The sequence below is a fragment of the Furipterus horrens genome, unplaced genomic scaffold (genome assembly GCF_987537825.1).
Source record: "Furipterus horrens unplaced genomic scaffold, mFurHor1.1.pri manual_scaffold_10, whole genome shotgun sequence".
Lineage (NCBI taxonomy): Eukaryota > Metazoa > Chordata > Mammalia > Chiroptera > Furipteridae > Furipterus > Furipterus horrens.
In genome coordinates, this window is record NW_028327180.1 from 57,779,265 (window position 1) to 57,803,946 (window position 24,682).

The window sequence follows — 24,682 nt, forward strand, 5'->3', positions numbered from 1 at the left end:
TTCCTTCCTTCTACTTGATCTGGGTTTTGCTTGTTGTTCTTCCTCTAGTTCTTGTAGCTGTAGGGTTAAATTTTTTATTAGAGATTCTTCTAGCTTTTTTAGGTAGGCTTGTATTGCTATGAACTTTCCTCTTAAGACTGCTTTCGCTGTATCCCATAGGTTTTGGGTTGTTGTGTGTTCATTATCATTGGTTTCCAGGAACTTTTTGATTTCTTCCTTGATGTCATTGTTAACCCATTCATTATTTAATAGCATGTTATTCATTCTCCATGAGTTTGAATGTTTTTGAGTTTTTTGCTTGAGGTTGATTTCCAATTTTAAGGCATTGTGATCTGAGAAGATGCTTGATATAATTTCAATTTTCTTGACTTTATTGAGGCTTGTTTTGTGTCCTACCATGTGGTCTATCTTTGAAAATGTTCCATGTGCACTTGAGAAATATGTATATTTTGCTTCTTTGGGGTGTAAACTTCTATATATATCGACTAAGTCCATTTGATCTAAAGTGTTGTTCAGTGCCTCAATATCTTTGGTGTTTCTTTGCTTTGAAGATCTGTCCATTGTTGACAATGGGGTGTTAAAGTCCCCTACAATGAGTGTGTTGCTGCCTATATCTTTCTTGGAGTCTTTCAAAATTTTCCTTACATATTTGGGTGCTCCTAAGTTGGGTGCATATATATTTATAAGGGTTATATCTTCTTGATGGATTTTTCCCTTAAGTATTATGAAATGCCCTTCTTTGTCTCTTTTTATGGACTTTGCTGTGAAATCTGTTTTGTCTGATATAAGTATTGCTACCCCGGCTTTTTTTTCATGTCCATTTGCTTGGAATACATTTTTCCATCCCTTTACTTTCAGTCTGTGTAGATCTTTTGTTCTAAGGTGGGTCTCTTGTAGACAGCATATATGTGGGTCATTCTTTCTAATCCATTCAGCTACCCTATGTCTTTTAATTGGAGCGTTTAATCCATTTACGTTTAAGGTTATTACTGATAAGTACTTATTCATTGTCATTTTCCCCCTTTGTACTCGTGTTCTTCTCTGTTTCTCTCTGTTTCTTTATATTTTTAGAGCAGACCCTTTAGCATCTCTTGCATTGCTGGTTTGGTGGAGATGTATTCTTTTAGTCTTCCTTTATCTGAGAAACTCCTTATTTCGCCTTCCATTTTGAATGAGAGCCTTGCTGGGTAGAGTATTCTTGGTTGTAGGCCTTTGTTTTTCATTGCTTGGAATATTTTTTGCCATTCCCTTCTTGCTTGTAGTGTTTCTGCTGAGAAATCTGAGGATAGCCTTATTGGAGCTCCCTTGTATGTTATTAGTTGTTTCCCTCTTGCTGCTTTTAGGATTCTCTCTTTGTCTTTGGATGTTGCCATTTTAATTATGATGTGTCTTGAGGTGGGCCTGTTGGGGTTCATCTTCATTGGGACCCTCTGTGCCTCCTGGATTTGCGTGACTCTTTCTCTCCTCATGTGAGGGAAGTTTTCTGTCATTAGTTTTTCAAAGAGGTTTTCTATCCCTTGCTCTTCTTCTTCTCCTTCTGGAATTCCAATGATACGGATATTGTTACGTTTCATGTTGTCCTGCAGCTGTCTTAGAACCTCTTCAGTCTTGTTTAGTCTTTTTTCATTTTGTTGCATTGTCTGGGAGTTTTTGTGTACGTTGTCCTCCAGCTCGCTGATCCGATCTTCTGCTTCCTTTAGCCTGCTTTTAATTCCTTCTACTGTGTTCTTCAATTCAGAGATCGTATTCTTCATTTCCTCCTTGCTCTTATTGATAGCTTCCATGTCCTTTTTGATGCTGGTATAATTCTCAGTAAGTTCCTTATAGTTCTTCTGGAGTTCACTGTAGTTTTTCTGGAGTTCTTTGTAGTTTCCGCTGAGCTCATTTAGCTTCTCCATAATCCATGTTTTAAATTCTGTATCTGATATGTTGCTCCCCTCTATTTCATTTAGCACTCTTTCTGGGGATTCTACCTTTCCTTTTGATGGGGGGTTGTTTCTCTGTCTCCCCATTTTTGTGATTCCTTTTGTTTGTTGGTGCTTCTTAGAATGGTCAGTTCTTCCTGGATCTGCCTCTGGTAGCGTCAGATCATGTACCAGACTGGCCCTAGGCAGCCTGTTGGAGACTTCCAGGGATCTACTTCCTTTGTCTCTCTTCTTTAGTTGTTACTATACTCAGTCTGTGATCAGCCGTCAGGCTTAAGGACCGTGGGTGTGGCAACTTAATTCCTGTAGGCAGGGCTTTTATTTCCCCTTAGTATGACACCACTTGCAGGGGGATGGTCTGTCTGCTGTACTGGGGCTGAGTCAGCACTGGCTGGTCCTGGGAGGGGGTTAGTGTAGCTTCCACTTACTCCTCCGCCCTCCTGGATCTCCGTCTGTGTTGTCCTTGATGATATTTCTTTAATCTGTCTGGTTGTATTTCAGCTACTTTTTGGTGGATCTTTTTCTCTGGTTAGTTGATTGAGAGTCACTCTGCCCACCTTGTCTTGAGATCTTTTGTGAAGGTGCTGCTAAAACATAATTACACAACCCAGGCAAGAAACCCACACCCTCCAATATCTCCCCCAAATACAATCCCACTATAGGCTGCAAATGACCCCGTGTTAATATACTTGTGGAGATACTGGGACTCTTATTTCGTAGGAGAAACAGAAAGGAGTTGTTTTAAATGAAGGAAGGGTAATTTTTGAGCTGGAAGTTGATAGAGTATTAATATTAGCAATTGGGATCAAGGTTATGTAAGAGAGCAATTAACACTTACACTGTCTGTTTGAAAAGGAGGGGAGGGTTACAGTGTGGGGAGAGAAAGTGCAAGTGTATAGTGTTAGGATTATATAATCGGTATATACTATATGATTCAGAGAAGGAAAACTCTGACTCCAAAAAAAAACCTCCGCTGCCTTGCGGCATACCTCTTCAGGGGAAAGGCTAAGGGAGTAAACCCCGACAGAAAATCCGGAGCCGGAGTCCCTAAGGCGGTTTGACGTTGTAGTCAACACCGGCAACTCCTGCGGCGCACCTGAACCCAATCTGTATCAACTCCGTCTTTCCCTTGGACCCTTCAGCTGTGAAGAGAGGGGGGGTCTGCTGCATGGGCAACAGCAGACCCTCCATATTACCCTGCCCAGGCTCTGTAGCTTCAGCGTCATCACAAGATGTCGATTCAACACGGGAGGAGACAGATACCATGTCACTCCCGAGTCGGACTGCACAGCCATTCTTGGCGGTGCAGATAGACTCTTAAGAAGCTACACCATCGTCTCTCGAGACGGACGGCTGCCGACGACGACTATATGATTAGCGTGGGAGGTCGAGTAGACACAACAGACATCCAGGTAGACAGACAGCCAGAAATTGAAAGAGAGGGCTGGGGAGGTTAGAAGGTAGAAAATAGATTGAGAGAGAATTTTTTAAGGATAAAAATACAGAGTAGAAAATAGCAAGACAGGAAGGGAGAGAGGAAAGAGAGAGAGAAAGTAGAGAAGAGAAGGGTAGGAGAGAGAACAAAAGAAGAAGGGGAGGTAGAAGAGAGGGGACTGGATTAAAATTCTTTTTTGAATTATATGTTATAAAAAAGATTAGGAGATTAAAACATGCTATAAAGTTGCAAGATAGAGAGAAAAGGTGAATATAGAGAGAGAGGAATAGGAGATAGGAAAGCAAGAGGATTTGGGAGGAAAAGAGCTCAGAGGAGGGAAGGAAATCAGGAGGAAGAGGAGATATTAGGGAGGGGAGGATTGAAATTGAAGAGTTGGCAAAAGATAGGATGAAGGAGAGAAATACAAGAGGTAGGGAAAGAAGTGGGGGGGTGGGGTAGAAAAAGAGAAGGGGTAAGAATAGGAGAGTAAAGGGAGAGGGGGATAGATTAGAATTATAATTTGAATATTAAGAGATTAGAATATAAAGTGTAATAGGGAGAGAGAGAGATTATGTATAGGGAGAGAAGGAAAATAAGGACAAGAGATGAAAGAAAAATGAATGTAGACTGAAGGGGGACAAAATAAAGAAAGAAGTTTAATAAAGTTGAAGGTGAGTAGCGCAGAGAAAGGAGAGGGTGAGAAAGGGAGAGAACTTAAAATTATAAAATTAACTGAGAATAGGATGCAGGGGAGAATGCTAAGGGGAGAGAAGGGGGGGAAGGGGAGGGGAGAAAAGGAGCGAGAATAAGAAGGGACTGATGGTAGGGGTAGTTAGAGAGAGAGTGAGAGATAAAAGAATGAGGATTTTAACTCAATTCAACTTTTATGCACAGTCTCTGGGTGTTTTTGGTTTGTTTGTTTTTTTGTTTTTCCTTGCTTCCTTCCTGAGTCTGCTCCTATTCAAAATTCCATGAGTTTCAAATCTTTTCTGGTTGGTTGGCTGGCTGTGGGAGGGTTCTGCTTGATTCTGGGGTTGTTAGTCTGTTTTTCGTGGGCCTACCACCGCTCTGCTGTGAGCTGCCTTTAGTTGTTCCCTCCTGAGGCAGCCTCAGCCCTCCTCAGGCTTGTCCAGCTACTCCTTCCCTCTGTTGGTCCAGCCTGTGCCTGCCAGCAATCCCCGCCCTGCCTCCAGACCTGTCTCTATTCCCAGGCTACAGCTTCTGCTCTCTTTCCTGTCTATATGCCTGCGCACCCCACCTCTCTCCCTGTCTCAAGATCGTCCTTTTGTTCTGCAGGACTCTGGCACAGTCGGTCAAAGTGCCGGGCCCAGTGGCCCTTTCCTGCCCAGGGCCTCTCCCCTAGTCTGGAGCTTTGCAGTGGCTTTCCTGCCTGTGCTCTTCTCCTTGCCCCAAAACTTTCTCTATTCCGAGCTACCGCTTCCGCTGGCTTCCCTGTCTATCGGCCTGCTTGCTCTATCTTTCTTCCCGCCACAGCACCGTCCCTTTGTTCTGTGGGACTCTAGTGTGGTCGGTCAGCGCAGCACTCTCCTTCCCCGGAGCTCTCTGCCGGTCCGGAGCTTCACAGCAGCCCCTCCCCGTGGGCCCTTCTCCTTGCCCTAAAACCGTCTCCCCTCCAGAACCTCCTCCTCCGCTCTCTTCCCTACTTACACACCCTGCGTGTCCTATTTCTCTCTTAGCCCCAGACTGGCCTTTTGTTCTGTGGGATTCTAGCGCGACTAAAGAGCAAACACTGATTTCAAGAACACAGTTCTCCCCCGGTTCGGAGTTCCGAAACAGCTTTTCTGTGCAGCCGGTCTCCTAGTCCCAAAACTGCTCCTTTGTTCTGTAGGGCCCTAGCGCAAGTGCTGGGCGCGCCCGGGATGCCGAGCTTTCCGTCGGAGGTTGCAGCTGAGGATGTTTCTCTCTAGACTCAGGTCACACAGTTTCTCCCAGTCCTGGTTGTTCACTGTTCTCTCCCTCCTCTGGCTTTTTCAGCCAAATCCTCTCCCTAGCTCCCTACAAGAATTCACTCCCGGCTAGTGAGCTCTCCGGCTTGATACTGCAAACGCAGGGAGTCTCAGAATGACTCAGCCTGCAGTTTGTGATAAACCCCTCCACCCCCCTCCACGCTGCTCCCACGATCTCTTCCCCGTTCACGTTATCAGATATTCCCACTCACTCAGTCATTCCTCCCCGAGTTTGTTCCTCCTGGATTGTCTCCTTAACAGGAGCGAGCTGAGAACACTGTTCCTACTCCGTGGCCATCTTGGTCCCCCCCCTCCACCCTATGTCTTTTAATTGAAGCATTTAATCCATTTACATTTAAGGTTATTATTGATGTGTATTTATTCATTTCCCTTTGTACCTCTGTTCCTCTCCTTTTTTTTTTTTTTTTCTTTCTTTTTTTTTTCTTAGAACATTCCCTTTAACAGCTCTTGCAATGCTGGTTTGGTAGAGATGTATTCTTTTAGTCTTCCTTTGTCTGAGAAACTTTTTATTTCACCTTCTATTTTGAATGAGAGCCTTGGTAGGTAGAGTATTCTTGGTTGTAGGCCTTTGTTTTTCATTGCTTGAAAAATTTTTGACCATTTTCTTCTGGCTTGTAGTGTTTCTGTTGAGAAATCATTCGATAGCCTTACCGGAGCTCCCTTGTATGTTATTTGCTGTTTTCCTCTTGGTGCTTTTAGGATTCTCTCTTTGTCTTGGAATGTTGTCATTTTAATTATGATGTGCCTTGGAGAGGGTTTTTTTGGGTTCCTCTTCATTGGAACTCTCTGTGCTTCCTGAACTTGTATAGGTTTTTCTCTCATCAGGTTGGGAAAATTTTCTGTCACTATTTCTCCTATCAGTTTTTCTATTCCTTGTTTTTCTATTCCTTGTTTTTCTGATCCCTCTTTAATTCCAATGATATTGATATTGTTTTTCCTTATGCTATCCTGTAATTCCCTTATTTTTTCATCATACTTTTTTAATCTTTTTTCATTTTGCTGTATTGTCTGGGAATTTTTCTCTACATTATATTCTAACTCACTAATCCGATCCTCTGCTTCATTTAGTCTGCTTTTGATTGATTGTACTGTGTTTTTCAGTTCAGAGATTGAATTCTTCATTTCTTCCTGGTTCTTGTTAATAGTTTCTATGTCTTTTTATGCTGGTGTAGTTCTCTGCAAGTTCCCTGTAATTTTCCTGGTGCTGTTGGTAACTTCCTTGGAGGTTGTCATAGTTGTTTTTAAGGTTGTCGAGTATATTGGTCTTCTTCACCACCATTGTTTTGAATTCTGTGTCTGACATTTGGGTTATGTCTATTCCATCTACCTCTCCTTCTGGGGATTCCTCTTTTCTTTTCATTGAGAGGTTATTTCTGCGTCTTACCATGTTGGATTCTTCTTGTTTGTTTTTGTTTTTTGGGTTTGTCTGCTTTGACTTCCCACCTTTGTGGTATGAGATTCTTTATGGGAGACCTGGGGGTTTCAGTGGTGCAGTCTCTTTGATTTCCTGGGCCTGACATTCTTGGGTTACCCTTTATGTCATTTGTTTATGCTGTCTGGTTATATTTCAGATGCTCTTTGGTAGGATCTTCCTTCTGGCTAGTTGACTGAGAGTCACTGTATCCCCTTTGTCTTGAGTTCTTTTGTGGAGATGCTGTTAAAAACATAAACACACAGCCTAGGCAGGAGACCCGCACCCTCAAAAATATCCCCCACCCTCTATCCTGCTATCGTCAGCTAACTAGCCAGTATTAATATAAATGTAGAGAGATTAGAGCTTTTATACTATAGGAAGAATAGATGAGTTGTTTTTAGGGAGGAAAAATATGATTTTTTGAGAGAGGGGATGATAGATTAATAATAGTTGAGACTATACAAGACAGTAGGTAATATTTACATTGTATATTAATAACAATAGAAGAAAAGGAGGGAAGAATGCAGAATATAGTAAGAAAGTGGGATTGTATAGTATTGGACTTATATAGTAGTTATATTCTATTTATTTATGGTGAAAGGAAGGCTAAACTAAACACACAAACAAATGAACAACAATTAAAGAGAAAGGATGAGAGGGAGAGATTGTATGAAACAGATTAGAGATATTGTTTTTGTTTGTTTGTTTGTTTGTTTTCTCCTTCTTCTCCTCCCTTTAAGGAAGAAAAAAGAAAAAGAAAAAAGGGGAATGTTTTTACTCAGTTCAGCCTTTATGTATCGTCTTCCACAGCTGGTCTAATGAGGCAGGTCAGAGGTTCCCATTCCTTGCAGCAGTGGTGTGCGCCCGCGGTGGCTGGCTCGGCGCGTTCCTTTGGCGCCTGTTGGAGCTAGCCGAGGTGCCTTTGCGCACACGCCCCTGCACGCGCAAGGCGGCCCGAGCACTTGCCTCAGGCCTGCGGAGCCTCAATCCGGGAGTTGGTCTCTCGCCTCTTAGGGCAGGGCCGCGGACACTTGGGCACAGTGGAAGTGAGAGATTGGCACCTATTGAAGCCAGCTGAGGTGCTTTTGCTCTCACACGCCCGTGCGCGTGTGCAAGGCAGCCAGAGAGCTAGCATCAGTCCTGCCGAGCTGCGCTCCGGGAGTTGGTCTCTCGTCTCTTAGGGCGGGGCCCTGGACACTTGTGCTCAGTGGAAGTGAGTGTCTGTGAGTCGCTGCTGCCCGCTGTTCTTGCGCCACAGCCACACCCATCTGGGCGGGCACGAGCAGAGCCTGAGCAAGTGCGCCCGTTGGGGCACTGATCTTATGTCTGTTGGGGCGTGTCCGAGGGGCACCTGAACTCGCAGCCCCACACACCTGGGCCAGTGAATGCGGGCACTTCGCTATACTCACCTTAGCGACCCAAGAAGGGGGTTGGGGAGTGGACGAGTGCGCCTCTGTGCCTGCGCTCCTCAAGAATGTCCTACCACCCCCAAACTTTCCACCCTTCTCCGCAATCCACAAGAGAAAAACATAAAGGAAAATTACATTCTCACCTGCACAGCAGTGTGCTGTCTCCTGTCCTTCAGCGCCAATGCCACCTGGTCAAGTCCTCTCTCTGCCAGCGGGCAGAGATCCGCTCTCTCCCTGACTCCTCTCCGGGGCAGCCTGTGGTTGCCAAAAAGCCTTTATGTACTTCCAGCTGCATTTCGGGCATCCACCCCAGTCAGGAATCCCGTTTTGTCCCTTTTTCTTCCGCTATCCTCACTAAACAGGTTGTTCCCAGATGGTTTTTCTCTAATCCAGCAGTGCCTTGGCTCAACTCCTGCCAGTGTCCAGCTGCTCACTGAGATGTTCTGTCTGCAATTTGCCCAAACTGCAGACGGGTCTCGGGAGCCTGAAAGCGCAGCCTCCCCTCACTCCTCCGCCATCTTCCTCCTGTGACCCATCATCTTGTCTGATAACGCTGAAGGCAGAAGTGAGTGAAGGGGCTATTTTCACAGCCCCAGCCAGTCCAGCCACTTCCCCCTATGGGTGGAGCTGGCTATCCTCCCCTGTCTCCATCTCACCCCTGGGAGTGGGTCCAAGCAACCCATGTCTCCAAGAGCTTTCTTTTCCCAGGGAACCCATGGTTTTGATCCACTTAAATTACATACATCCTCTTTCAAAGCCCCTCTCTGCAAGTCCTTAATTAGACCTACTCTAGGGAAAGATTCAATGGGGGAATATGATGTTTCCCTAGGAACCAATTATAAGCCACTCTTAGAGTTGCACAGAGTTCAAGGCCATCCCTGCAGGTCCGAGGGCCCCAGATGCCACCCAGTCCCTTTCACATACAGGGGAAGAAAGCCAGGAACAAATTTCCTCTAGTTCCCGGTACTTGAGAGCTAAAAACATTATGGAACTAAGGTCCAGCAGGGAAAGGACATTCACTAAAGGATGCTATTATAATTTTACAAAATCTCTATCAGAGAGGAAGGATCTGTTGCCCACAAGTCAGAATACAAAGTCCAAAGGCAAAGGTCTCTTTAAAACTCTAGCAGAGCACCCAGCCCACGAGGTCCATAAGTAATGTTTTGATAAACTTACATCACAATGGGGACAAATTTCAAACACTGCTCTCACAGAATTAAATATTTTTTTGTAGCTTCTGCAGGCCCCACAGCAGGTGTGGAGCCTGGAGATGTTTCCAGTCCTCCTGCCTCCCTGTTTAGTCATTCTTTCCCCAGTGCTGCCCTCCTGACTTAGATGAAGTCTCTGACCCTACTTCCCTCCCTGTCCCCAGAGCCCACAGTGGTGTTTTCCAAGGAGCAGCTGGCATGCAGTCAGGTGCAGGCCATGGCAGGGGCCATTGCCACTCTGAGCTGCGAGGTGGCCCAGGCCCAGACGCAGGTGACATGGTACAAGGATGGCAAGAAACTGAGTGGGAGCTCAAAAGCGTATGTGAAGGCCATGGGCTACACCCGGTGGCTGGTGCTACAGCAGGCAGGGAGGGCAGGTGGCTGGGAGTACAGCTGCGAGACCGAGGACCAGAGGGTCACCTTCCACCTGGGTGTCACAATTCAGTTCTTCAGGTTACTCTGTCTTGTTTAGAGATGATAAATCAGATGGATTACAGACTATAGACCCTGGTGCTCTCTCATTAGACTTCATAGCCATTTTGGTTCAGTGAGAACAGATGAGATTGGGTGGATGGAAGGGAGAGGATTCTCTGTAGACCCAAGTCATGTGTCCTTGTACTAGTGCAGAGTTGTGTATTCTGAGTGCCTCCCCAGAGCCCTTGTCATTGCCTGGTGCTCAGGACTTTGGCCGTGTTGGGTGCTTCTGTTCTGAAGTGGACTAGGCATGTCAGACCTGGTTATGTGACTGTGCTTCTATTTAAGTTTATTCATTTTTATAGTTGACATACAATGTTATATTAATTTTAGTTGTATGACATAGTGATAGAACACTGATATACCTTTATAGTGGTTACCATAGTAAGTCCCACTTTGCATATTGATTAAGATATTATTGACTATTTTACCTAGGCTGTACATTAAGTTCCAGTGACTTATTTTCTAACGGGAAGTTTGATCTTCTTCATCTCCTTCTGCTTTCCATCCATCCTCTCAAACTTGCCCATCTGGCATCATAGGTTATTCTCTGTATCTATGAGTTTGTATCTACTTTGTTTTGTTTTGTTTTTTAGATTCCACATATGAGTGATTTGACATAGTCTACTTATCTTTCTCTGTCTGACTTATTTCGCTCAGCATAATACTCTCAGAGCATCCATGTTTTCACAAATGGGAAGGTTTTTTTTTTTTATGGCCAAATAATATCCCACTGCATATATGCACCAGATCTTCTTTATCCACTTGTGTCTTGATTTGCACTTAGTTTGCTTCCATATCTCAGCTATTGTAAATGAGTCTGCAATGACCATAGGGGTTTATATATTTTGTTGAATTATTATTATTATTTAAATATAAATATCCAGAAGGGGGAGTGCTTGGCCGTATAGTAGTTCTATTTCTAATTCTTTGAGGAACCTCCATACTGTTTTCCACAGTGGCTACACCAGTTTGCAGCCCCCCAATGATGCATGAGTGTTCCCCTTTCTCCACATTCCTGCCAGGACTTGTCATTTGTAGATTTATTGATGGTAGTCATTCTGATAGGTGTGATGTGATAGCTCATTGTGGTTTTAATGGGCATTTCCTTAATGATTAGTGATGTTGGGCCTCTCTTTATATGCCTGCTGGCCATCTGTGTGATCTGTATGTCCTCTTTGGAGAAGTGCCTATTTAGATACTGTACCTATTTTAAAATTGGATTGTTTGTTTTTCTGGCATTAAGTTTTATGTGTTCTCTATATACTTTGGATAGTAATCCCTTATTGGATGTGCCATTTGTAAACATATTTTTTTTCCATTCGGTAGGTTGACTTTTTATCTTGTTAGTGTTTTATCTCCCTAATCACTGTTTGATTAGTCCCATGTGTTATTTTTTTCTTTTGTTGCTCTTGCCCCAGGACAAATATCAGAAAAAAAATATTACTAAGAGCCATGTGACAGTTTACTGCCTATTTATACTTTTCAAGAGTTTTATAGTTTTAGGCATTATATTTAAATCTGTAATAAATTTTGATTTTATTCTTGTGTATGGTATCAGAAAGTGGTCTAGTTTCATTTGGGAGGCAACATCTGTCCAATTTCTCCACACCCTTTATTGAATAGATTGTCTTTACCCCATTGTATATTCTCACTTTCTTTATCATAGAGTAATTGACCGTATAGGTTTGGGTTTATTTCTGGGTTCTCTTTTCTATTTTTAAGCCAGTTCCGTGCTGTTTTGACCACTAAAGCCTTGTAGTATACTTTGACATCAGGTAGTGTAATACCTCCAACTTTGATCTTATTTGTTCAGATTACTGAGATTATTTGGGACTTTTGTAGTTCCAAAGAAATTTTAGAATTACCTGTTCTAGTTCTGTGAAAAATGTCATTGGTATTTTGATAGAGATTGCATTGAATGTGTACATTATTTTGGGTTATGGACATTTTAACGATGTTAAGTTTCTTCTATCTATTAGCATGGTATATACTTTCACTTATTTGAAAAGTCTTCAATTTCTTTCTTCAGTTTCTTATAACTTTCTGAGTATGGGTTTTTTAAGGTAGGCCTGTAAAGCTATGAATTTCCCTCTTAGAACTGCTTCTGCGTGTCCCACTAATTTTGGATTGTTTTGTTTTCATTTTCATTTGTTTCAAGGTTTCTTTTGATTTTTTTCCCTCGATCTCATTGTTAACCCATTCATTATTTAGTAACATATTATTTAGACTCCATGTATTTGTATGTATTTCTGTTATTTCATTGTGATTGATTACTACTTTCTACTTTCACACCATTATGTTTGATATGATTCAATCTTGTGAAATTTACTGAGACTTACTTTGTGTTCTAACATGTGGTCTATTCCATGTGCACTTGAAAAGAATGTATATTTTGCTACTTTGGGTTGAAATGCTCTGAAGGTATCAATTAAATCCATCTGATCTAGTGTCTCATTTAAGGTCACTGTTTCCTTGTTGTTTTCTGTCTTGATGATCTATCCATCGATGTCACTGGGTTGTAAAAATCCCTGTCTATGAGTATATAACTTAATCTCTACCTTTATGTCCATCAGAATTTGCTTTATACATTAAGGTACTCTTATATGGGTACATAAATATTTAGAAGGGTTATATCCTCTTGTTGGATTGATACCTTTATCATTATGTAGTGTCCTTCTAATCTCTTCTTATTGCCTTTGTTTTAACATCTATTTTGCATAATATAAGTATTCTTACTCCAGGTTTTTTTTCATTTCCATTTGCATGAAATATCTTCTTCCTTCTCTTTACTTGTAGTCTGTGTCTATCTTTCATTTGGAGGTGGGTCTCTTGTAGACAGCATATATATGTGTCTTGTTTTCTTATCCATTTAGTGCACTATCTTTTTTGATTAGAGCATTTAAGTCATTTGCATTTAAAGTGATTATTGATAGGCATGTGTTTATTGGCATTTTATTCTTTATAACTATGTTTCTCCCTCTCTCTTTTTCTTAAGGAGGACCCTTTAACATTTCTTGTAATACTGGTTTCCTGTCTTTAAAGCTCTTTAGCTCACTTTCAATTTTGAATGATAGCCTTGCTGGGCCAAATAGTGATTACTGTAGGTCCTTGCTTTTCATCTCTGAATATTTTATGCTAATCCCTTCTGACATAAATTGTTTCTGTAGAGAAATCAGCTGACAGTGTTATGGGAGCTCCCTTTAAGGTAATTAACTGTCTTTCCCATGCTGCTTTTTTGGCCCCGGTAGGGTAGCTAAGTTGGTTAGATCATTGTCCAGATAATCTAAGGTTGTGGGTTCAACATCTGATCAGGACACATACAAGAATCAATCAATAAATGCATAAATTTGTGGAACAACAAACTGATGTCTCTCTCTCTCTCTTTCTCCCTCAAAAATACAAAAATAATTAAGTAAATGATTTCTTAAAAGATTCTTCTTTTGTTTGGGGAAATGGTCCCCCCTCCCCATTTTGCCTGCCTCTTTGTGTTTGTTTCTCTGTATTAGGTATATTGGCTATGTCTCCCAGTCTTGGTAGGGTGGCCTAATGTAGTAGGTGTCCTGTGGCACCCAGTGGTGCATTCTCTTTGGTCACCTGACCTGAGAGCTCCAGGAATGTCCCTTGTGTGGGTTTGTGATTCTTCCTGTTGCAGTTGAGTCTTGATGGCCATTGACCTATTGTGTGTCGGGTCGACCCTCAGGTTGACTGAATGTGAGGATTGTTTATGACCACAGTGTGCAAGCTGCTGTGCAGATCCTGACCACCTGAGGTGGAATTCACTTCAGCAGAGCCTGGTGCCTGCCAAGATCTCCCTTTGGATATACTACTTGTGAAAGTAATTGAATCCTTCTTTCATGTTGTTTGAATCTTGACACTGAGTGTTTGGTTAAGGCCTCTCGAGAAGGTCTCTGGTGCAGACCAATGTCAGATGCTGCCTGTGACGGCCCCTCGGAAACCTTTTTGGAACTATAAAGGGATCCACAGTTTGTGGCTTCCTGAGCAAGGCCTGGTTTGTGTGGGAAGGACCAAGTTGCATGCCCAAGCCAGTTTCCACCAGCACGGAGCCTGGGGACAGGTCTAAAAGGCCCAAGACACCCCAGATCTGCCTGGCCTGCCTCTGCCTACTGGATGCCTGTTAGACTCATTCACTGAAAGAGCTTCTGGTGGTACTCATGTTGGATGAGGTACTTTCTCAGTGAGTCACTAGGTAGGGATGAGTGCTATTCACCAAACTGACACAGGTTCTAACTTGGCGCTGAGGATGGATCTGAGGCCACTCAAAAGTCCCAGGGTATACCAAGCCTAGCTGCCACCTGCTGGGTGCCTACAGACCTTTATGGTAGGGAAGGGATTCAAGGACTTATCAGGCCCTAACAGATCAAGATTTGGCTGTGTGAAGGGAGGGGTCTTCAGTAGTCGGGTGTGTGAGGGAAAAATTGTTCTTGTCCTAGAGCCACACAGTCAGTCTGTCCCAGATCCTGCTGGGAGCCCAGTTCAGCAGGGTAGGGCCCCTGAATATCGGGATGATGGGGCTAGTGGATCTCCCATTAGGGGGAGGTGCTGGTCAGGCTTGGGGGAGGTGCTGGTCAGGCTTGGGGGAAGGTGGGGGCAGTGGCTTTTGCCCTAGAGTAACACTATTCAGACTCACCTGGAATATGCCCTCACCTTCTATGTAGTATGAGCGTGGCAGGACAGAGCCATCTAAGTCCAGAGAATGAGGCTATTGAGAGTCCGGAGGCAGTGTCTAGCGGATCTCCCATGAAGGAAGTGCACTGGTCACAGGAACTTGGAGAGAATGGCCCCAGCCTCTGTGCCACACAACTCAATCACTGACACCCCCTGAGTCTCCCCAGACCCCTACACACCAGGCCTAGATAGCTAACTCCTCTGCACAGTAGTAGGTCTGCAGAGTGGGGTGACAGGGACCAGAGTGTGGGACTATTGCATTCCCCAGGCTGAAGGGGAGTTCTCCACCTAAAAACATGGCATCTGTGGTGTGGAAGAGGGACACAGCACAGGGAACCTAGCACCTGTCCCCTCAGCCTGTCCCCAGAGCCACACACCACTCTCATCACTCTGCACCTCCTTCACCAGAGCCCATGGTGAGGGGCTGTGGATGAAACTTTGTGGACTGACCTTTTAAGAGTGTACCTGTGTCTCTAGCAGACTATTGTCTCACCCTGGCAGACAAAATCCTTGCTGATTTTCACAGCCATATATGGATGCCTCTTCCTGGCTGTAGTGCTCTTGACGGGGGATCCCAGTGTGGGGTTCAGACCCCAAGCTCCTCAGTGGGAATCTTTGAAGCTGACATATCCCTCTGGATACCTAGCTGCCACCTGTGGAAGCCAGGCCAGCCCATTCTGTGTTTCTGCCCTTCCTACCAGTCTTGATGTGGACTCTTCTGTAAATCCTTGATTATAAAACTTCTGCTCAGCTAGTTCAGTTGGTTGTCAGGTTATTTGTCTATATTTTGGTTGTATTTTCAGTTTGTTCCTGGGAGGAGGTGAATGCATTGTATTGGTGAAAAAGTTTATTTATTTTTTCTGTAAGATGGCTCTAATAGTGCTTAGTTGTCTTTTTTAACTTTATTCAAAAGAATTTTGTTAGATTCTTTTGTGACAGCTGTCATATTGTGTGTTCTTCAAAAAACATCAAATTGTTGAATTTTTGTGTAGCCTTTTTAATATTGAAGATGGAAGAAAATATGCAACATTTTCAACATATTATACTTCATTATTTTAAGAAAGGTAAAAAAGCAACTGAAATGCAAAAAATGATCTGTGCAGTGTATGGAGAAGGTGCTGTGACTGATCAAACATGTCAAAAATGGTTTATGAAGTTGTGTGCTGGAGATTTCATGCTGGATGATGCTCCATGGTCTGGTAGGCCAGTTGAAGTTGATAGCAATCAAATCAAGACATTAATTGAGAACAATAACTTTCTACCAGGCAGGAGATAGCCACATGCTCAAAATATCCAAATCAATAAGGTTATAGGTAAAAATGAAAAGTGTGGTTTTAATTTTACAGAAAAGAAACATAATAACTTCCAACTGCTCTGCTGCCATCTTGGATCTCCATACTTAACTTGGAGGCATCATCTTTAGGTTTATTATGTTCCTTCAAGAGTTATAGTTTTTGTTTCTTACTGTTGCTTTTAAGATTTATTTTTGGTTTTGATTTTAAGCAGTTTGACTTTCAGAAAGTGTGGTTTTCTTTGTACTCATATAGGGGTGATAGAGCATCTTGAGTCTGTGGGTTTATGTCTTTCATAAGATGTACAATATCACATAACTGATGTGCATCTCTCCTCATTTTCTTTCAATTCTTTTATCCTCTCTGCTTTCTTACAGATATCTTCTTTTAGCCTGTCTTCCAATTTACTACCTTCTGTTCTGCTATATCTAAGCTGCTGTCAAACTCATCTATAGTGTGTACCAGTTATTTTATTTTACAGTCCCATAGTTTTCTTTTAATTAAATTTCTTATGTATTCTAGACTCCATGGTAAAATTTTCATATTTTAAAAATATTAGTCGTGGATGTATCATGTTCTGATAACCACAATAACCCATCCTCTCAATTTACTTCTTTTTTTTCTTTTTACTACTCTCCTTGGCATCCCAAGGAATTTATGACCAACTGCCAGACATTGTGTAAAAAATGTGTTAATATGGATGCTGTTATCTTATTGTATAAAGAGGATCACTCTTTTGCTAGGCAGGAAGAGGATGACTAAGAACTTTAGTCCCTTCACTATGGTGCTGACACAAGGCTGCATTGCAATTTTGATCAGGGTCATATATATTAGGTTTCCCCCTGTGCAAGTCATAGTTCCCCAAGGATCCCTTCAGAGACTAGGGGTGTGGATGGGGATCCCTTGGACCAAGACACTCAACTCTAATATTTGTCTTCCTGGTAATGCAAGATGCTAAAATTCCACTCCAGTTGACGGGGGTTTTCTGCTTGGCTTTTTAGTCTCCCATATTTGCAGATATGGTAATAATCTGACTACTTGAGGTGAACAAGGCTGAATGTGGGGAGCCATTCTACATGGTCTCTTTCGTATGGGACTTGGCTCTTCCATCTCTAATTTCATCACTCTCTCCATGCAAGATGGCCACACTTGACTGGTTTCCCTGGGTCTTAATAGCAATCCCATGGCTAGATTTTCATTGCCACTCCTTCTTAGCAGCAGAAGTGCCCTAAGAGGCAAGTAAGTGTCTATGTGGCCGCATCTCTGAGCTCCCTTTTACCCTCATCACTCACTTCATACTTATTCCTACAGGAGAGCTCTGGCCCTAACTCTCACCTCCATTAGACTGTCACATCCTAGATCAATCAAAAGGGCCTCCCTTTTATCATTCAGCACTCCACCTAAATATCACTCCTTATTGAGATCTGCTCTGACTACCAGACCATTTTTTAGAGCCTGTCACCTGTTTTATTTCATCACAGCATTAAGCATAGCATTATGTCCTTATTGTCATAGTTTATGTGTGTTTGCTACTCTTTTCTCATTAGAAAGCAGGTTCTGTGGAAACAAGAGACTGTGCTGGTGACCATAGCAACTCTGCCAGCATAGTGCCTGCACACTGTGGGCCATCCATTGACTTTGGTTGGGTCAGTGATCACATGGATGGATAGATGGATGAGTGAACCTAGAGCATGAACCCTCTGAGGTTCTACACATACTCAGTTGAGTTTAATCAAGCATAATACAACTTAAAAATTGACAGTAGAATTGAACTCTCAAACACTTATGGTGGGAGTGTAAATTGGTACAACCATTCTGGAATTTCTTTGGAAACATGTGCTAAAGCCCAAATGCAGGCCTACTTATGTTCCTGCCCATGTGACCCCAAAGATGTATACAAGAGTATTCATCTTTATTCCTCATAACCCCAAATTGGTAACAACCCAAATGAACCAGAAGAGGAAAAGGAAAAATAAAATGTGGTGTGATACAACAGAATCCTGTACATCAGTACAAGAGAAGAGAGTCTTGCTCCATGGAACAACAAGATAGAGCTCCCAGAGAGCATGTTGAGTGGAAAAAAATAGGCCTACGGGACACATAATAGGATTCATTCACATAAGAGCAAAGAATAGGCCCAAGTGATTATTCATGACAGAGGCCAGCCTGTGCTTACTTTTGGGGCTGGTCATGAGTGGATGAGGAGCTGGAAACATCCTGTCTGTTGATATGTTTGGATACATGGGGATAAATATGCTTACACTTCATTAAACGGTGCAAATAAATTAGTGCACTTAACATACAAGGTATAATACCTAGAAAAATGTAGGTTAGTTTGTGGATGAGTGGCCATGTGCCAGGCTCTGGGCATATAAGAGTGACCGAGCCACCAGCCCTCAAGAACTGATGTCACATGGGAACAACAACAACCTGGCAGTGACTCGTGCTGGAATAGTCTTGGTTACCTTCCTCCAGTCCTGGTCAGGACATTGTGCAAATGTACACTTGAGGTTCTGTGACAGGAGACAGGTGTATGTAAACAACTTTAACACTCACCAGGCACTAATACCCCACCTGCCGTGTTGCTGTGAGGAGAAAATGGACTGAACTCTGAGGCTCTGGTGCCTGTGACATAGTCATAGCATATGTCTCTGAGCCTGTGTGTCCCTACTTGTCCTCAGAGTCCATGGTGGTGTTTGCCAAGGAGCAGCAATAAGGGTTGGCCGTGGTCTCATGGACTTGCACATGCCACTGAATGACTGTTCTTATTGTGTGTGATTTATATGTGTATACACACACCACTCCCCTGCATGGGGCCACGGTTGATGGGTAGATGAATATGTCCTTAGGCTGAGAAGGTGCCAGGGCTTTCGCAGGCCCCACAGCGGGTGTGGTGCCTGGAGAGTTTTACAGTCTTCCCACCTCCCTGTTTAGTCCTTCTTTCCCCAGTGCCGCCCTCCTGACTTAGATGAAGTCTCTGACCCTGTGTTTCCCTTTCTGTCCCCAGAGCCCACGGTGGTGTTTGCCAAGGAGCAGCCAGCATGCAGTCAGGTACAGGCTGTGGCAGGGGCCATCGCCACGCTGAGCTGTGAGGTGGCCCAGGCCCAGATGCAGGTGACATGGTACAAGGATGGCAAGAAGCTGAGTGGGAGCTCAAAAGTATGCATGGAGGCCACGGGCTGCACCCGGCGGCTGGTGCTGCAGCAGGCACGGAAGGTGGATGGTGGCGAGTACAGCTGTGAGGCCGGGGGCCAGAAGGTCACCTTCCACCTGGATGTCACAGGTGGTTGTCAGTCTGGGTAGAGGAGAAAAGTGTCTGTCCAATGAAGGGATAGGCATTGTCCTAAAAGACTTGTGTGGGCTCTGTGGGTATGGTTGCACCTGGGCTAGGTTCTGTTTACACTCCCAACCCCAGGCTCTATTCTTCTGAGCTCTTGGGTGTGACGACAGTGGTCGCAGACTCTAGTCCAGCATATTATGGGCATCCTTTGCTCCAGGTTTCTGCTTTCTTTGCCATATTCCCACATTCCCCACTATGGAACCTGGCCTGGAGCCCTCTGTAGGCTGCTAAGGGCTGAGGTCTATGGAAATGCCCATTCTCTGTCTGTGACGTGGAGCAGGCAGCTTTCCTGTTTTAGGTCCCCCTGGCAGTTGTGGAGCCAGGGTTGCTCTGGGGAACCTCACCCAAAGGGCCTCTGACTTTGTATGTCTTTGTCCTCAGTGAAGCTTGTCTCTGGCCTTGGGGTTCTCACTCTCCAGCTGTTTTAAATCAACCCTGGGAGCTGGCCTGTGCTCAGATGCACAGCCCTGGCTGGCCTGGTCCTGCTGGTGTGCTGCCTGTTCCTAACATTCCCCCGCTGGTGACAGTGCCACTGGGTTTCAGTCCTCCTTTAGGCATTTGTCCTGGCCAGCACTGTTCCATTTCCAGCTGTGGCCCTGCCCACCTGTCCCCCATTGTATAGCCAGCATGGTTTTCAGGTGCTCTCTGGGATCAACTCTCACAGGGACCCTCTTGGGCCTCCTTCTGGGGCTTTCACCCTCCCCCTCTGTTGCCACTCTGCACCCCCTTCCCACTCTGTGCTGCCTGAAGCACTCGGGCTTTTGTCCCCAGGGTCCAGGGCCCAGGCTGCCCTCTCCAGCTCCCCTCCTTGCTCTGCTCCCTGATGTCCTTCTGGAATGTCCGCTCGGCCACCAGGCTGATCCCACTCTCCCTGCAGTATCTGCTGATGTGCCCATGCTGTCCTGGAGGGCAGGCATCCTGGCCTTAGACTCTTGTTCAGACAGAGCTTGTGGCCCCCAGGCCTGTGGTCACCCACAGGTGGCTCCTCCTGGCCACTTTTCATGGCCCATGGGAACATGGATGGTGGCCATCAGGTGGTGCAGGGCCCTGCTTCGTTCTCCTTGGGCCTGTTCAGTGGAAGCGGGCTGGACGAGCAGGGCATTGTGGAGCAGTTGGAACTTGGGGCAGCCCCATTTTAGGTCTTCACTTTATGGCCTGAGGGGGTCGGGGCCCAGGCCAGGGATGCAGCAACCCCACCCCCTCCGTGCTGACTGACCCTCCTTCGCTTACCCCCTGCGCCACAGAGCCAGAGCCTGAACCCCCAGCCCTGGAGAGAGCAGGAGGTAGGGAGCTTCTGGTGGTCAGGGAACACGAGGATATCATCCTGACTGCCAAGCTGGCTACACCCTCTGTGGCTGTGGTGACTTGGCTCAAGGACGGCCTGGAGATTCGGCGCAGCAAGCGGCATGAAACGGCCAGCCTGGGGGACACGCACACACTGATGGTGCACAGCGCGCAAACCCTGGACAGTGCGATCTACAGCTGCCGCGTGGGAGCTGAAGGGCAGGACTTCCCAGTGCAGGTGGAAGGTCAGTGGCCCTCGCGCGCGGTCTTCTGAGAACTCTGCACCTGCTGGGGTCTCACGGGAGGGCGCACAGGCAGTGTCCAGAGCGGATTCGGGCTCAAGGCACACAACCCCAAAGCGCAGAGCCGGTCTCCAGGGTCAGAGGCCCTCCTGGCTGACGTCCTTCTCCTCCCGCAGAGGTGGCCGCCAAGTTCTACTGGCCCCTGGAGCCAGTGAGCGGGGAGCTGGGTGGCACAGCGACGCTGACCTGTGAGCTGAGACCAGAACAGGCTGAAGTGCTGTGGCGCTGCGGGAGTACGCAGCTCCGGAAGTGCAAGCGCTTCCAGATGGTAGCCGCGGGGCCCCTGAGGTCGCTCACAGTGTCAGGCCTGAGGGCGGAGGATGCGGGCGAGTATGTGTGCGAAAGCCGTGACGACCGCACCAGCGCCAGGCTCACAGTCTGTGGTATGCAGCCACCGCGTGCGTGGGTTGGGGCGCAGGGGCGCAGGGGCTGGGGCGGGCAGCTGGGCCTCTGGGGCAGCTTCATGGAGGAGGTCCCTTCCTGGGTGTCTTCTGGTGGGGCTTCGCCCCTCCTGCCTATGTCTCAAATGGATCTCCCTCCCATAGTTCCCCGCGAGGTCAAGTTCACATCCGGGCTGAGCGCCGTGGTCGCGGAGGAGGGACGAGAGGCCACCTTTCAGTGTGTGGTGACCCCCAGCGATGCAGCGGTCACGTGGTTTCGGGATGGGGCCGAGCTGCAGCCCTGCGAGAAGTTTCTTATATTGCAGAGTGGTGCCAGCCATAGCTTGACCATCTCCGGTCTGGCCCTGGAGGACGCAGGCGAGATCACCGCGGAAGCTGAGGGCGTCACATCCGTGGCCAACCTCCGGGTCCGAGGTGTGTGTATGTGTGTTGGGGGGGGGGGGGGGTTTGGGTGCCTCCTGGGTGGGCTGGTTCCTGGCTGGCACCCTGCTGCTCGCAGGTGTTCAGCTCCTCTGGCTGATCTCAGGGGACATGTGGTTTGTTGGCTGCAAAGAGAAGACTGGAGTAGAACTGAAGGGTTGGGCGCCTCCTCCAAAGGGGAGAAAGTAAATTGCTGCACTGTGTATATGGTCTGAGAGTGGGAATTCCACATGGAGCCCCATAGGTGGTAAGGTGGGAGAGAGTGTAATTGGCAGCCAGTGCAAGCAGAGGCAGGAGATAAGGGTACACTTTGCTCGCTGAAGCCGCATTGTGCCAGCGAAAGCCAGGCTTCACCTGTAGGTAAATGGGAGCCATCACAGGTTTTTGAGTAAAAATAATGTAAGCAGATTCACTTTCTGGGGAGGTCATGGCACAGCCTGGGACTGGGAGGCCCACCCCAGCATGTTTCTCTTCCTTACCGTGCATGCTCCCAGGGCCTCAATGGAGCGGAGATGCTGACTGAGCACCTGGGGGCTCAGAGTCCACCTGTCTCACCAGCTCCATATGTCCTGAGGCTGCTGGCCACTGGCCACATCTAGGAGCTCCAAGCACTGGGGCATGGCAGGGTTGCTCAGAGGAGGGGAGCAGGAGGTGTGAGAGGGTTGGGGAAGGAGAAACCTCCTTACTCTCCATTTCCTCCCATAAAAGCATACATATGCAAGTGTGTAGCTGGGCCCTGTGTATGGCTGAGACCTTGCCTGGCTTGCAGTCAGAATGTGGTAGGGCCCCACCCTCTTGTGTCTGGCCTTCCTGAGTGGCAGTGGCTGTGTGACTGCCCTTTCCCTGACTCCAGAGGCTCCTGTGCTGTTCAAGAAGAAGCTAGAGCCGCAGACAGTGGAGGAGTGGGGCTCCGTGACCATGGTGGTGGAGCTGACCAGGCCTTGCCCGGAGGTCAAGTGGACGCGCAATGCCATGGTTCTGGCCCCAGGCAAGAAGGTGGAGATCCACACAGAGGGCAAGAGTCACTCCCTGGTGCTCCACAGCGTGGGCTTCGCTGACCGTGGCTTCTATGGCTGTGAGACACCAGACGACAAGACACAGGCCAAGCTCACGGTGGAAAGTGAGCTGCTGGGTAGCTGGTCCTAGGGTCCTGCACCCAGGAGGGGCAGGGTGGTGGGAGGAGAGGGGAGCAAGTTTCCCACTGGGGACCTGGCACTGGGAAGGGGATTAGAAAGGGAGGGTGGGGGTGGACCACCAACCTGAGGGAGGGTTAGGGGAGGGGCTGCATGGATGGAGGTGAGGTGGACCCTCCATAGAGAGCAGTTATCCTCCTGTGGTGGGTGGGAGTGAGCCTTCCCCTCTAGGGAAAAGTGCTGAGCTGAGGCCCCTGGGGAGGTCAGAAGGAGGGTTGGCTTGAGGGCTGGGATCCTGGTACAGCAGCACACCAGGCCCACATTTGTCCCACAGTGCGCCAGGTCCGGCTCCTGAGAGGCCTGCAAGCATTGGAGGTGCAGGAGCGGGGCTCGGCCATCATGGAGGTAGAGCTGTCACATGCCAATGTGGAGGGCAGCTGGATGCGTGATGGCCTTCGGCTTCAGCCAGGGCCCATGTGCCAACTGTCAGTGCAAGGCCCCATCCACACACTCATGCTGTCTGAGCTGCGGCCAGAGGATGGTGGTCTCATCACCTTCAAAACTGAGGGCGTGCACACATCTGCTCGGCTGGTGGTAACTGGTGTGTGGGAGTGGGGAGGGACCCACTTGAGAACACATTCATCCCTGTCCACAAGGTGGCCAAGGGAGGCAGGTGGGGACAGGGAGGTGGAATTCTAAGGTGGAGGGGAGCTTCCATGCTTTCATTCCTAGAACCAGCTGAGCAATTCATTCCAGCTCAGCATCCCCCACCCCCTTCCTGGGCCATCTCCAGGACCTGCCTCTCATCTCTTCCTCCTGCCTCCCCAGAGCTGCCTGTGAGGTTCAGCCACCCACTGAAGGATGTGGTGGCCACAGAGAAGGACAAAGTGACCCTGGAGTGTGAGCTGTCACGTCCCAATGTGGATGTGCGCTGGCTGAAGGTACATCTGTCTTTGGACCTTTCTGCTCCACCCCACTCCTCCCTGTGGGTGGGCAGGAGTAGGACTGTTGGGTAGGCATCCCCAGCACCTGGGCTGACCTCATATCCCCCACAGGATGGCGTGGAGCTGCAGGTGGGCAAGACAGTGGGCATGGCAGCCCAGGGCACCTGCCGGACTCTCATCATTTACCAGTGTGCCTTTGGGGACCAGGGCATGTACATGTGTGATGCCCATGAGGCTCAGACCTCAGCTTCCCTAAAGGTGCAAGGTGAGGGCTGGGCAGAGTGGGAGGTCAGGGCCAGGTGCAAGGACCTCCTGGCCCTCTGTGTCCCCCATCGAGATACTTAGCCCTCTGGTCCTGACCCTCCCCTGTACTCAGCAAATGGGATGGGGGCAGGGATGGGCATCTCTGTGTCTCAGAGTGTGGCATGGCCTCTCTCTACACCCCAGGCCGCAACGTCCAGATCCTGAGGCCCCTGGAGGATGTGGAGGTGATGGAGAAGGAGAGCGCCACCTTCTCCTGTGAGGTCTCCCATGATGAGATGCCTGCTCAGTGGTTCCAGAAGGGCAGCAAGCTTCGGCCCAGTGACAATGTGCGCATCCGCCAGGAAGGTATGATGACGGCAAGTGGCTGCGGGAGGGCCTCTTCCTCTCCTCCAGGCACCTCTCCCAGTGCTGAGTGGTCTGTGTTCCCAGGAAGGACATACACGCTCATCTACCGGAGGGTCTTGGTGGAAGACGCAGGAGAAATCCGATTTGTAGCTGAAAATGCAGAGTCTCGAGCCCAGCTACGAGTGAGAGGTGATGGGCTTCAGGGGAGGGTGCAGGCTGGACACCCAGTGAGAACACTCATGTATGTTGAGCCAGCTGTTCCAACATGGGCCTGGGTTGCTCTGTCCCCTCCCGGGACAGGACGGGTGATCCAGGAGGAAGGAAAGGGGGGGTATTGCCTGCCCTGCAGGAAGACAGGGCTCTGGGGAGGCAGCCCTCTATTGTTTAAAATGAGGGTACCAATGGAGTCTTCCTC

At 47.1% G+C, this 24,682-nt stretch overlaps 1 protein-coding gene across 1 annotated transcript in view; it reads left to right on the forward strand.

The window, feature by feature from the left end:
• The window catches only part of OBSCN (obscurin, cytoskeletal calmodulin and titin-interacting RhoGEF), a 194,839-nt gene that overhangs the window by 96,160 nt on the left and 73,997 nt on the right, over positions 1 to 24,682 (forward strand). The window contains exons 9-19 of the mRNA XM_090290222.1: positions 9,544 to 9,810; positions 18,842 to 19,117; positions 20,419 to 20,703; positions 20,877 to 21,143; positions 21,306 to 21,575; positions 22,435 to 22,701; positions 23,049 to 23,315; positions 23,543 to 23,655; positions 23,770 to 23,923; positions 24,106 to 24,267; positions 24,352 to 24,494. Of these exons, the coding sequence (XP_090146348.1) occupies positions 9,544 to 9,810; positions 18,842 to 19,117; positions 20,419 to 20,703; positions 20,877 to 21,143; positions 21,306 to 21,575; positions 22,435 to 22,701; positions 23,049 to 23,315; positions 23,543 to 23,655; positions 23,770 to 23,923; positions 24,106 to 24,267; positions 24,352 to 24,494 (2,471 nt within the window). The remainder of the gene's footprint in view (positions 1 to 9,543; positions 9,811 to 18,841; positions 19,118 to 20,418; positions 20,704 to 20,876; positions 21,144 to 21,305; positions 21,576 to 22,434; positions 22,702 to 23,048; positions 23,316 to 23,542; positions 23,656 to 23,769; positions 23,924 to 24,105; positions 24,268 to 24,351; positions 24,495 to 24,682) is intronic.